The sequence below is a fragment of the Tachypleus tridentatus genome, chromosome 1 (assembly GCF_004210375.1).
Source record: "Tachypleus tridentatus isolate NWPU-2018 chromosome 1, ASM421037v1, whole genome shotgun sequence".
Taxonomy (NCBI): domain Eukaryota; kingdom Metazoa; phylum Arthropoda; class Merostomata; order Xiphosura; family Limulidae; genus Tachypleus; species Tachypleus tridentatus.
Window position 1 is genome coordinate 170,440,042 of NC_134825.1, and position 14,848 is coordinate 170,454,889.

The 14,848-nt window shown below is 39.9% G+C and overlaps 1 protein-coding gene across 1 annotated transcript in view; it reads right to left on the reverse strand.

Moving 5' to 3' along the window:
- LOC143233601 (uncharacterized) overlaps window positions 1-14,848 on the reverse strand; it is a 42,549-nt gene that overhangs the window by 15,767 nt on the left and 11,934 nt on the right. The window contains exons 3-4 of the mRNA XM_076469983.1: window positions 1,107-1,267; window positions 118-195 (exon numbers count right to left, since the gene is read on the reverse strand). Coding sequence (XP_076326098.1) covers window positions 118-195; window positions 1,107-1,267 — 239 coding nt within the window. The remainder of the gene's footprint in view (window positions 1-117; window positions 196-1,106; window positions 1,268-14,848) is intronic.

Here is a 14,848-nt window from a genome sequence, read left to right on the forward strand (position 1 = left end):
GCTGAGACACAACTGACACGTCTGTGTGAGGTGGGTCAAGTGGGTGTGAAGCTGGGTCAGCTGTTATACTTCGGACACGAACTGTGGACCTGTAGAAGTTAAGTTAAATTAACTTACTTTCTCACAGACTTGCACTGAGGGTGGTTTTCCACTCCAGTCTGAATGGTCAGGTTTGAAAACTCTAGTTACAGTAACCTACAAATAAATACAGAAGAATTAGATAACTGTGTAATTTAAATATTAATATGTCATTACGATAACTTAATTCTAGATTCGCTGTTGATAACTAGCTTTATTCAAGCTCGGTTCACCGAAACGTCGTTATGTTAGATTTTGAATCTGTTCGTGGACTTTCATTATGTTTCCAATTTATGTGCATAAGATATTTTTAAACAGTGTGTTTGACTCTCGTAATTAAGAATTGCACAGATGTTTCTAATTTATGTACATGACATATTTTTAAGCAGCGTGTTTGACGTTCATAATTAAGAATCGCACAGATGTTTCTAATTCATAAGTACACCGTTTACGGAATCATTCTTATGCTAGGTCCAGCGTTTATATAACTACACACAGGTTCGGTTTGCCGAAGCATCGCGACGCTAATGAAACTGTTTTTGGAGTATTCATGAAGTAATCTGTTCACGTCAATGAAACAGGTCACATTCCACACAACAGTAACGGCACAGCATGCACATAACTAATGTCCTAACGTTCAACGTTTCGTTTTGAAATACTCCTTCAGTGTAATCTAAGATCTACGATATGTTCTTAACTGTAGTCATATGACAGTAGGTTCACTAAACTTTGTAAACCTTGTTACCTTGAACCTATCTATCATTATTCTATCTATCTACAATGATAAAATAAATTACGATAAATGATTAAAGTTCTTCTTTCCAAACAGAAAAAAAAATCCACATTTGAACAATGAAATTCAATTCCTGTCTTTCCGAACAAAAAATTAGAAGAAACGTCAGATTTCCTTTATTCAGTAAAACAGACTTTGAGGTTTGCACGACATACGAGGATCATATTCCAAGCCACAACAAATGAAAATAGAATTAACTTAACACTTGAGTGATTTTTATAGTAACCTAACTTACTACAATTTGGGCGTGAGCAAACAGAGCTTTCTCAATCAGTAAATCATGTCCCGGATGTACAGCTATTCGACACTGATCAGCAGATAACTGAGGTAACCTAGTCCACTCCTGTCTACATGACCAACCTCCAAGTCTCGCCACCAGGCGGGAAAAGAACCCTACTGGAATATCCAAAACGATGCCATTAACACTCCCTCTACAAGATCAGTTTTATTCACAACATGTACAATTTATATGCAAAATTGAATATTAAGTTCGTTTTTCTCACAATGTTATTCACCAATCAGAGAAAAAATAAATTAGACATAGATTCGACATTGAGTGCTCTAATAAGAAATTGTGAACAAAAACATATTTACTACAGAAATCCAAAGTAAATTAGAAAAATACTATATCTTAACTGAGAAAAAACAAACAAACTAGAGCCTATAACGTTAAGATTTCACTACCTGGATTTACTTGCTTTTAAAAATAATTTATCGTCTTGTTTTAACACCAGCTGGAGAACCCGTCTCCTGGGCGAGTTTAATGAAAAATTCCTTCCTTTTTTATAGTTGTAAAAAAAACCAACAACTCAAAAACGTCCATAAAACTGCAAAACACAGAATGTGAAACCATAAACATGCGTGGATGTCCGCATAGACCCAACAAATCTTTATACCAATGTTAATGAAGATCCATCTACACTCTGCGAAGTAGTTACATGGACGTACAACAGACAGTACTATTATATTTATATAGATAAGTAGTTGCATGGACACACAATAGACAGTAGTGTTATATTTATATATATAAGTAGTTACATGGACACACAACAAATAGTACTGTTATATTAATATAGATAAGTAGTTACATGGACACGCAGCACACAGTAGTGTTATATTTATATATATAAGTAGTTACATGGACACACAACAGACAGTAGTGTTATATTCATATAGATAAGTAGTTACATGGACACACAGCAGACAGTAGTGTTATATTTATATATATAAGTAGTTACATGGACACACAACAGACAGTAGTGTTATATTCATATAGATAAGTAGTTACATGGACATACAACAGACAGTACTATTATATTTATATAGATAAGTAGTTGCATGGACACACAATAGACAGTAGTGTTATATTTATATATATAAGTAGTTATATGGACACACAACAAATAGTACTGTTATATTTATATAGATAAGTAGTTACATGGACACACAGCAGACAGTAGTGTTATATTTATATATATAAGTAGTTACATGGACACACAACATACAGTAGTGTTATATTCATATAGATAAGTAGTTACATGGACATACAACAGACAGTACTATTATATTTATATAGATAAGTAGTTACATGGACATACAACAGACAGTAGTGTTATATTTATATAGATAAGTAGTTACATGGACACACAACAGACAGTATTGTTATATTTATATAGATAAGTAGTTGCACGGACACACAACAGACAGTACTGTTATATTTATATAGATAAGTAGTTACATGGACACACAACAGACAGTACTATTATATTTATATAGATAAGTAGTTGCATGGACACACAATAGACAGCAGTGTTATATTTATATATATAAGTAGTAACATGGACAAACAACAGACAATACTGTTATATTTATATAGATAAGTAGTTGCATGGACACACAAGAGCAGTAGTGTTATATTTATATAGATAAGTAGTTACATGGACACACAACAGACAGTACTGTTATATTTATATAGATAAGTAGTTGCATGGACATACAACAGACAGTACGATGATATTTATACAGACAAGTAGTTACATGGACATACAACAGACAGTACTGTTATATTTATATAGATAAGTAGTTACATGGACATACAACAGACAGTACTATTATATTTATATAGATAAGTAGTTACATGGACACACAACAGACAGTGGTGTTATATTTATACAGACAAGTAGTTGCATGGACACACAACAGACAGTAGTGTTATATTTATATAGATAAGTAGTTACATGGACATACAACAGACAGTACTATTATATTTATATAAATAAGTAGTTACATGGACATACAACAGACAGTACGATTATATTTATATAGATAAATAGTTACATGGACATACAACAGACAGTAGTGTTATATTTATATAGATAAGTAGTTGCATGGACACACAATAGACAATACTGTTATATTTATATAAATAAGTAGTTACATGGACATACAACAGACAGTACTATTATATTTATATAGATAAATAGTTACATGGACATACAACAGACAGTAGTGTTATATTTATATAGATAAGTAGTTGCATGGACACACAATAGACAATACTGTTATATTTATATAGTTAAGTAGTTACATGGACATACAACAGACAGTACGATGATATTTATACAGACAAGTAGTTACATGGACATACAACAGACAGTACTATTATATTTATATAAATAAGTAGTTACATGGACATACAACAGACAGTACTATTATATTTATATAGATAAGTAGTTACATGGACACACAACAGACAGTGGTGTTATATTTATACAGACAAGTAGTTGCATGGACTCACAACAGACAGTAGTGTTATATTTATATAGATAATTAGTTACATGGACACACAACAGACAGTAGTGTTATATTTATATAGATAAGTAGTTACATGGACATACAACAGACAGTACTATTATATTTATATAGATAAGTAGTTACATGGACATACAACAGACAGTACTGTTATATTTATATAGATAAGTAGTTACATGGACATACAACAGACAGTACTGTTATATTTATATAGATAATTAGTTACATGGACACACAACAGAAAGTAGTGTTATATTTATGTAGATAAGTAGTTACATGGACATACAACAGACAGTACTGTTATATTTATATAGAATGTTTATTCTCTTCGTTCATTTGTACTTTCCATAGTCCCTTCACATTCACCCAGTTTGTTATACTTATCTTTAATAGTATTATATCTTACAGCTTTCCTTAATCCATTGCTAATCTAATCTTTCTAAGATAATCTCTTAGGTTTACTGTAGTTTTTTTTCAGCCAATCTTTTAGGTTACACATATTTTTACTAGTATTACATCTTACCACTGGTCTTAAACTACCATAATGTTTCTCAGGCTGTCAACTAGGTTTTTGTATTAAATAATTTATTAATTAAATATGCCTATAAATTTATAACTAACCACTGGTTTTAACGCAAATATTGAATTATAATATTTATGAGCCACTCTTCGTGTATTACAGTATTAAACCAGCCTGTAAACCTGAAGTTTATTATAACAATCAACCTCAATATTTATTTAATATATTTTACCAAATTCCTACTAAATTTACTACTTTCAACACATTATTAACAGAGGAGTTTAATTCTATCTAAATCCCGCATCTATCCTCTTTGTCTCTTAATCTACCTGTGACCAAACTAGTCTCTCCTCTTTGTCTCTTAATCTACCTGTGACCAAACTAGTCTCTCCTCTTTGTCTCTTAATCTACCTGTGACCAAACAAGTCTCTCCTCTTTGTCTCTTAATCTACCTGTGACCAAACTAGTCTCTCCTCTTTGTCTCTTAATTTACCTATGACCAAATTAGTCTCTCCTCTTTTGTCTGTTAATCTACCTGTGACCAAACTAGTCTCTCTCTCTTTTGTCTATTAATCTACCTGTAACCAAACTAGTCTCTCCTCTTTTGTCTGCTTAATGTTTACCTGCTGACCAAATTGGTCTCTCCTCTTTTGTCTCTTAATCTGCCTGTGACGAAACTGGTCTCTCCTCTTTGTCTCTTAATCTACCTGTGGTGAAACTGGTCTCTCCTCTTTGTCTCTTAATCTACCTGTGACCAAACTGGTCTCTCCTCTTTGTCTCTTAATCTACCTGTGACCAAACTGGTCTCTCCTCTTTTGTCTCTTAATCTACCTGTGACCAAACTGGTCTCTCCTCTTTTGTCTCTTAATTTGCCTATGACCAAATTGGTCTCTCCTCTTTTGTCTCTTAATCTGCCTGTGACGAAACTGGTCTCTCCTCTTTGTCTCTTAATCTACCTGTGACGAAACTGGTCTCTCCTCTTTGTCTCTTAATCTACCTGTGACCAAACTGGTCTCTCATCTTTGATATCTTAATCTGCCTGTGACCAAACTGGTCTCTCTCTTTGTCTCTTAATCTGCCTGTGACCAAACTGGTCTCTCACTGTTTGTCTCTTGTCTGCCTATGACCAAACTAGTCTCTCCTCTTTGTCTCTTAATCTACCTGCGACCAAACTGGTCTCTCCTCTTCGTCTCTTAATCTGCCTGCGACCAAACTGGTCTCTCCTCTTCGTCTCTTAATCTGCCTGCGACCAACCTGGTCTCTCTCTCTTTGTCTCTTGTCTGCCTGTGACCAAGGCTAGTCTCTCCTCTTTTGTATCTTAATCTGCCTGCGACCAGAGCTGGTCTCTCCTCTTTGTCTATGTTAATCTGCTGCGACCAAACTGGTCTCTCTCTTTTTGTCTCTTAATCTGCCTCTGACCAAACTGGTCTCTCCTCTTTTTTATGTAATCTGCCTGTGACCAAAGCTGGTCTCTCCTCTTTTGATATGTAATCTGCCTGTGACCAAACTGGTCTCTCCTCTTTTGTCTCTTGAATCTGCCTGTGACCAAACTGGTCTCTCCTCTTTTGTCTCTTAATCTGCCTGTGCCATGACTGGTCTCTCCTCTTTTGTCTCTTAATCTGCCTGTGACCAAACTGGTCTCTCCTCTTTTGTCTGTTAATCTACCTGTGACCAAACTAGTCTCTCTCTTTGTCTCTTAATTTACCTGTGACCAAATTGGTCTCTCTCTTTTGTCTGTTAATCTGCACTGGGCCGATGACTGGTCTCTCCTCTTTTGTCTGTTAATCTACCTGTGACCAAACTGGTCTCCTCTTTTTGATATGGCCATTTTGCCTGTGACCAAATTGGTCTCTCTCTTTTGTCTCTTAATCTGCCTTGTGATGAAACTGGTCTCTCCTCTTTGTCTCTTAATCTACCTGTGACCAGAAACTAGTCTCTCTCTTTTGTCTCTTAATCTACCTGTGACCAAGCTAGTCTCTCCTCTTTTGTCTCTTAATTTACCTATGACCAAATTGGTCTCTCTCTTTGTCTCTTAATCTGCACCTGTGACAAAACTAGTCTCTCCTCTTTTGTCTCTTAATCTGCCTGTGACCAAACTAGTCTCTCCTCTTTTTGTCTCTTAATCTGCCTGTGACCAAACTGGTCTCTCTCTTTGTCTCTTAATCTACCTGTGACCAAACTGGTCTCTCTCTCTTTTGTCTGCTTAATCTACCTGTGACCAAGAGCTGGTCTCTCCTGTTTGATCTCTTAATCTGCCTATGACCAAAGCTGGTCTCTACCTCTTTGTCTCTTAATCTGCCTTGGCCAAACTGGTCTCTCCTCTTTCGTCTCTTAATCTGCCTTGTGACCAAACTGGTCTCTCTCTTAGATCTCTTAATCTGCCTTGCGACCAAGCCTGGTCTCTCCCGATATCTTGTCAATCTGCGTGTGACCAAGCCTGGTCTCTCTCTTTGGTCTATATAACGATAGTCTGCCTGTGACCAGAGCTGGTCTATATGCTCTTTTTGTGATATCTAATACTTGCGAGCCAGACTGGTCTCTCCTCTTTTTTGTCTCTTAATCTGCCTCGACCATGCTGGTCTCTCTCTTTGTCTAGCTTGATCTGCCTGTGACCAAAGCTGGTCTCTCCTCTTTGTCTGTAATCTGCCTGTGATGAAACTGGTCTCTCCTCTTTTGATCTTAATCTACCTGTGACCAAGGCTGGTCTCTCTCTTTTGTCTGTTAATCTACCTGTGACCAAACTGGTCTCTCTCTCTTTGTCTGCATGCCTACCCTGACTTCACTGGTCTCTCCTCTTTTGTCTCTTAATTTGCCTATGACCAAATTGGTCTCTCACTATTTTGTCTCTTAATCTGCCTGTGGGCCAAACTGGTCTCTCCTCTTTGTCTCTTAATCTGCCTGTGGCAAACTGGTCTCTACTCTTTTTGTCTCTTAATACCTGCAGACCAAACTGGTCTCTCCTCTTTGTCTGTTAATCTGCCTGTGATTGACTGGTCTCTCCTAACTTTCTGTTAATCTGATATCTACCTGTGGCGGATAAGCTGGTCTCTCTCTCTTTGATCTTGCAATCTGACCTGTGACGAGAAGCTGGTCTCTCCTCTTTTGTCTCTTAATCTGCCTGTTGTGACCAAACTGGTCTCTCCTCTTTTATGTGCAATCTACCTGTGACCAAACTGGTCTCTCTTTTTGTCTCTTGTCTGCTTGACCAAACTGGTCTCTCCTCTTTAGTCTCTTAATCTACCTGCCAGGGAGGCCACCAAAGCTGGTCTCTCCTCTTTTGTCTCTTAATCTGCCTGTTGAGCCAAACTGAGGTCTCTCTCTTTTGTCAATGTAATCTGCCCTGTGACCAGAATTGGTCTCTCTCATCTTATCTCTTAATCTGCCTGTGACCAAACTGGTCTCTCCTCTTTTGATGCTATGTAATCTGCCTTGCGTTGGCCAAACTGGTCTCTCCTCTATTGCATTCTGTTAATCTGCCTGTGACCGGTAAGCTGGTCTCTCCTCTTTTGATATCTTAATCTGCCTTGTGACCAGGCTGGTCTATATAACATCTTTTGATCTCTTGCCTGTGACCAAACTGGTCTCTCTCTTTTTGTCTCTTAATCTGCCTGTGACCAGAGCTGGTCTCTCCTCTTTGATATGTGATCTGCCTGTGACCAGAGCTGGTCTCTCCTCTAACATTCTTAATCTGCCTGTGACCGAGCTAGGTCTCTCCTAACGATGCTCTTAATCTGCCTGGCCGACCAAACTGGTCTCTCTCTTTTGATCTTGAAATCTGCCTGTGACCAGAGCTGAATCTCTCCTCTTTTATACTCTAGCCAATCTCCACCTGTGACCAAACTGGTCTCTCTCTCTTTTGTCTCTTAATCTGCCTGTGACCAAGAGCTGGTCTCTCCTCTTTTGTCTCTTAATCTGCCTGTGACCAAACTGGTCTCTCCTCTTTGTCTCTTAATCTACCTGTGATCTGCTGAGTCTCTTTTTGTCTGGTCTGCCTGTGACCAAACTGGTCTCTGCCTTTGATATGTAGGCTACCTGTGACCAAACTAGTCTCTCCACTTGTCTTAATCTGCCTGTGAGCCAGGCTGGTCTCTCACCTGCCTTAACTTGTCTGCCTGTTGGGGCCAGCAGCTTCAATGGTCTTTTTGATTCGTCCTTAATCTGCCTGTGTAACCAAACTGGTCTCTCACTCTTTTTTTGTCATCTTAATCTACCTGTAAACCAAGGCTCTCTGTTACTGTCTACCTTTTGACGTTAGGCCTGGTCTCTACCATAACTTTGTCTTGATCTGCCTGTGGACCAAGACCTGGTCTCTCCTCTTTGTCTCTTGAATCTGCACTTGCCATTGACCAAACTGGTCTCTCTCTTCCTTTTGTGGCCTTGGTTGCTTTGTGGGCACCAAGCTGGTCTCTCCTCTTTGTAGTCTCTTGTCGATGATCTCTTACCTGTGACTTCATAAAAGCGATGCTCTCTCTTTTGTCTCTTGATCAGCCTGTGCTGGTTGTCTCTCCTCTTTTGTCTTTTTTTAATCTGCCTGGCGAGGCAGCCTCCGTTCTCTGTAACGTGTAGCCGATCTTGCCTGCCGGCCAGAGCTGGTCTTAGCTGGGTCAGCCTGCTGAATCTGGTCTCTAACGTGTAATCTGCCTGTACGACTAGGCTACGTCTCTCCTCTTTTGATACTTCTTAATTTGCCTGTGGCCGAGCCTTGTCTCTCCTCTTTTAGTCTTTTGGCGTCTGCCTGTGACCAGTAGCCTGGTCTCTCTCTTACCTTGTCTCGCGGCTGGCCTTAACTGGAACTGGTCTTGCTTAAGTCTGCCTGTGTGACCAGCCTGGTCTCTCCTCTTTTGTCTCTAAATCTGCCTGTAGCCAAACTGAGGTCTCTTAATCTGCCTGTGGCGATGACCTGGTCTCTCCTCTTTTGTCTGTAGAATCTGCCTGTGCCAAACTGGTCTCTTCTTTTGAACGTGTATGCAATGTACACCTGGAACCAAACTGGTCTCTTAATCTGCCTGTGACCAACCTGGTCTCTCCTCTTTTTTGATGCTCCTTAATCTACCTGTGAGCAGGCTACCTGGTCTCTCCTAACGTTTTGTCTCTTAATCTGCCATGAAACCAAACTGGTCTCTCTCTTTGTCTCTTAATTTACCAGCTGACCAAGTGCTCGTCTCTCCTCTTTGATCTTGCGTAATCTGCCGTAGCCAACCTGTCTCTCACTCTTTTGTCTCTTAATCTGCCTTTTGACCAACTGGTCTCCTCCTCTTTTGTTGTCTTTTGATCTGCCTGTGGTGACCGATAGCCTGGTACTAACTCTTTATGGCAATCTGCCGCAAGGCGGCCAGGCTGGTCTCTTAATACTACCTTGTGACCCATTGCCCTGGTCTCTAGCTCTTCTTTTGATCTCTTAATCTGCCTGTAGCCAGGCTGGTCTCTCTCTTTTGTCTCTTAATTTTACCTGTGACCAAACTTGTACTTCTACTCTTTTGTTTTGCAGTCTGCCTGTTGACCATACCTGGTCTCTGTGACATTATGTCACCTTGTCTGCGCAGTGCCAAACTGGTCTCTTAATCTTGACCTCGGTGACCAGCCTGGTCATCTCCTATCTTTGTCTCTAAAATCTGCCTGTAACCAAACTGGTCTCTTAATCTACCTGTAGCGACCAAGCCTGGTCTCTCTTCTTTGTCTCTTAATCTACCTGTAGCAAACTGGTCTCTCCTCTCGATATACCACCCTGTCTTTTTACCAATGGTCAAACTAGGTCTCTCTCCTCTTTGTCTCTTAATCTACCTGTAGACCAAACTGGTCTCTCTCCTTTTTTTGTCTTTTAATCTGCCTTTGACCAAACTGGTCTCTGGCACTTTGTCTTGTAATACTTGTGAGGCAGCCTGGTCTCTCTCTCTTTTGTCTCTTATCTACCTGTGAGCCAAACTGGTCTCTCTCTTTTGTCTCTTATGTTAACCTGCATGAGACCCAATCTCGTCTCTCCTCTTTTTGATATGTTATCAACCTGTGACTGGCCTTGTCTCTCCTCTTTTGTGCTCTTAATACCTTACCTGTGACCAGGCTTGGTCTAATCCTCTTTTAAATCCTTTCTCTTGTACCTGTGTTGACCAAACCCTGTTCTCTCTATATGTCTCTAATCTGCCTGACCAAACTGGTCTCTTGTTGAATCTACCTTGGCTGCAACTAGTCTCTCCTCTTTGCGATCTCTTAATCTACCAGACAGCAAACTGGTCTCTTAATCTGCCTTGTGACCAGCCTGGTCTCTCTCTCTGTTTGTCTCTTAATCTACCTGCTGACCAAACTGGTCTCTCCCTCTTTGTCTTAATCTACCTGTGACCAAACTTGTCTCCTCCTCTTTCCACTCTGGGCTTTTTAATCTTACACTGTGACCAAGCCTGGTCTCTCCTCTTTTTGTTCTTATCTACCTGTGACTAACCAAACTGGTCTCTTAATCTGCCTGTCCTACTCCAGCCTGGTCTCTCCTCTTTTGTCTCTCCTGTCTTACCTGTAGCCAGGACTAACTGTCTCTTCTTGATCTAATCTTGACCAGGTTCAACTACGTTCTCTTCTTTGTCTCTTAATCTGCCTGTAGACTAACCAGAGCTGGTCTCCTCTCTTTAGACCCACCCTGTAACTAAACTTTTTGTCTCCTTGCTGAGTCAGCTACTGGTCTCTAAACCTATAATCTGTGAACTATGCTAATCCTGGCGGTTAAGGCTGGTCTCTCCTCTTTTGTCTTTGATCACCTTTGACCAGCCTAGGTCTCTCCTCTTTTAATCTCTTAATCTGCCTGTAACCAGAACTGGTCTCTCTCTTTTGTTCTTAATTTTACCTGTAATGAAACTGGTCTCTCCTCTTTTGTCTTTTGTCTACCTGTGACCAACCCTGGTCTCTCACTCTTTTGTCTCTTAATCTACCTGTGACAGGCTGGTCTCTTAATCTGCTTGGCCAAAGCTGGATTCTCTCCTCTTTTGTCTTTTAATCTACCTGCGGGCAACTGGTCTCTTCCCTCTTTTTGATCTACCTAATCTAAACTAGTCACCCATTGCCAGAGCTGGTCTCTCTCTTCTTTTGTCTCTGGCTTTAATTTGCCTGTGAGGTAACTGGATGTCTCTCCTCTTTTGTCTCTTAATCTGCCTGTGGCCAACCTACTAATCTCGACTCATCTTTTGATGACTCTTAATCTGCCTTTATTCAAAAGCTGGACTATACTCCTCTCTTTGTCTCTTAATTTTACCTTGTCTTGACCAAACTGGTCTCTTAGTCTCCCTTGACTCCAGGACCAAACTGGTCTCTCCTCTTTGTCTTCTTTAATCTGCCTGTGGGCAGCCTGGTCTCTCCTCTTTGTCTCTTTGTAATCTACCTTGTGACAGAGCTGTCCTCTCTTTTGTCTTACCTGTGACCAAGCTAGTCTCTCCTCTTGTTCTGACTTTTTATTTTAATCTGCCTGTGACCAACCTGGTCTCTCTTTGTCCTCTTAATCTGCCTGACTAACCAAGAGCTGGTCTCTCATTTCTATGTCTAACTGACGTGCAATTTGCCTGTACTAAGCTGGTCTCTCCTATGTTATGTAATCACCTGTTGACCAGCCTGGTCTCTCCTTCTTTTGTCTCTTAATTCTGCCTTGTAACCAAACTGGTCTCTCCTCTTTTGATATCTTAATTTTGCCTGTGACCAAACTGGTCTCTCCTCTTTTGTCTTTAATCTGCCTGTGACCAGCCCTGGTCTCTCCTCTTTGATGTTCTTCTACCTTGTTGACCAAGCTAGTCTCTCTCTTTGCGTGCTCTTGGTTTACCTGTGACCAAACTAGACTCTCCTCTTTTGTCTTTTTTGATCTACCTGTGACCAGCCTGGTCTCTCTCTTTTTGTCCTCTTAATCTGCCTGCTAGTAACCCAACTGGTCTCTTGATCTGCTGATAATTCCAGCCACGGACTATACTAGCTTTTGTCTCTTAATCTACCTGTGACTAACCCAAACTGGTCTCTTTGTCTCTATCTACCAGGACTAACCTGGTCTCTCTCCTTTTGTAGTCTTAATCTGCCACTTGGTAACTAAACTAGTCTCTCTCTTTGTCTCTAACTACCTGGACTAACTCTAGTTATCTACCTAGTGACCAAACTAGTCTCTCTCTCCTTTTTGTCTCTTAATCTAGCCTGTGACTAAACTAGTCTCTCCTCTGTTTGTCTCACCTGTCTACCAAACTTGACCTTAATCTACCTGACCTAACCTGGTCTCTCCTCTTTTTATTCTTAATCTACCTGTGACTAAACTAGTCTTAATCTCTCCTCTTTTGTCTCTTAATCTACCTGTGACCAAACTGGTCTCTCCTCTTTGTCTCTTAATCTACCTGTGACTAAACTAGTCTCTCCTCTTGTAAAAATTTGCCTCTCTTTAATCTACCTATCTACCTAAACTAGTCTCTCCTCTTTGTCTCTTAATCTACCTGTGACTAAACTAGTTCTCCCTCTTTGTCTCTTAATCTACCTGTGACTAAACTAGTCTCTCTTCTTTTGTCTTAATCTACCTGGCACTAAAACTAGTCTCTTTGATCCTTCTTTTGTCTCTTAATCTACCTGTGACTAAACTAGTCTCTCTCTTTGTCTCTTAATCCACCTGTGACTAAGACTAGTCTCTTCTCTTTGTCTCTTAATCTACCTGTGACTAAACTAGTCTTCTCCTTCTTTGTTCTTAATCTGCCTGTGACTCAAACTGGTCTCTCCTCTGTTTTGACCTACCTAGACTAACCTTCTAGCTCTTGTTCCTCTCTAGAACTAAACTATTCTTTAATCCACCTGTGACCAAACTAGTCTCACCTCTAACTAAACTGTCTTAATCTACCTGTAACCAAACTAGTTCTCTTGTCTCTTAATCTCACCTGTGACCAAACTAGTCTCTCCTCTTTGTCTCTTAATCTACCTGTGGACTAAACTAGTCTCTCCTCTTTGTCTCTTAATCTACCTGTGACCAAACTAGTCTCTCCTTTGTCTCTTAATCTACCTGACTAAACTAGTTCTCCTCTTTGTCTCTAATCCACCTGTAGACTAAACTCTCTCCTTCTTTGTCTCTTAATCTGCCTGTGACTAAACTAGTCTCTCCTCTTTGTCTTAACTGGTCTACCTAGGTGACTAACCTAGTCTCTCCTCTTGTGTCTCTTAATCCTACCTACCTAGCAAACTAAACTAGTCTCTTAATCTACCTTGTGACCAACCTAGTCTCTCCATAACATTGTGTCTGATCTACCTGTGACCACAAACTAGGTCTCTAATCTACCTGTGACTAACCTGGTCTCTCGTCTTGTCTCTTAATCTACCTGTAACTAAACTGGTCTCTCTCTCTTTGTCTATTCCACCTGTGACTAAACTAGTCTCTTACTCTTCTTTGTCTTAATCTACCTGTAAACTAAACTCTTCCCTCTTTGTCTCCTAATCTACCTGTGACTAAACTAGTCTCTCCTCCTCTTGATCTAATCTGCCTGGACTAAACCAGTTTCTGGTCTCTTAATCTACCTGTAGACCAACCTAGTTCTCCTCTTCTTGTCTCTAAATCTACCTGTAACTAAACTAGGTCTCTCTAATCTACCTGACTAGGCCCCTTGTCTCTCTTCTCTTTGTCTCTTAATCTGACCTATCTAGTGACTAAACTAGTCTTCCTCTTTGTCTCTTAATCTACCTGTGATCAAACTAGTCTCTCCTCTTTTGTCTCTTAATCTACCTGTGACTAAACTGGTCTCTTCCTTCTTTGTCTTTTAATCTACCTTTGACCAACCTGGTCTCTCCTTCTTTGTCTTTCTCTTGTAATCTACCTGTAACCAAACTAGTCTCTCCTCTTTGATCTCTTAATTCTACCTGTGACTAAGACTAGTCTCTTAATCTACCTGTGACTAAGCCTGGTCTCTCCTCTGTTTGATCTCTTTAATCTACCTAGAGCCAGCCCTGGTCTCTCTTAGATCTTTGTCTCTTAATCCCACCTGTAACTAAACTGGTCTCTTAATCTGCCTGTAGACCAGAGGCTAGTCTCTCCTCTTCTTTGATGTTTTTAATCTACCTGAACTAAGGCAGTCCTGGTCTCTCCTCTTTGTCTACTAATCTCCCTGTAACTAAACTAGTCTCTCTCTTGTCTATAATTTACTCTGTGACTAACCTTGTCTCTCCTCTTTGTCTAATTATAATCTACCTGCTGACTCAACCTAGTCTCTCCTCCTTTGTCTCTTAATCTACCTGTAGACTAAACTAGTCTCTATCCTCAGACTGAACTTGTCTCTTGGATTTACTCCACCTGACCAAACTAGTCTCTCCTAACCAAGTCTTGTCTTTTAACCTACCTGTGACTAAACTAGTCTCTCTTCTTTGTCTCTAAATCTACCTGTAAACTAAACTGGTCTTTAATCTACCACAGACTAACCTAGTCTCTTGGTCTTTCTTCCTCTACCTACCTAACTAAACTAGTCTTAATCTACCTTGACTAGCTCAACTAGTCTCTCCTCCTCTTGTCTCTTAATCTACCAGACTAACTATTCCTTGTTCTTAATCTACCTTAGACTAACCCTAGTCTTCCTCTTTGTCTTTTAATCTACCTGTAAACTAAACTAGTCTCTCCTCTTTTCTCTAATCTACTCTAGACTAAACTGCCTCTTGACTCTATCTAGCTA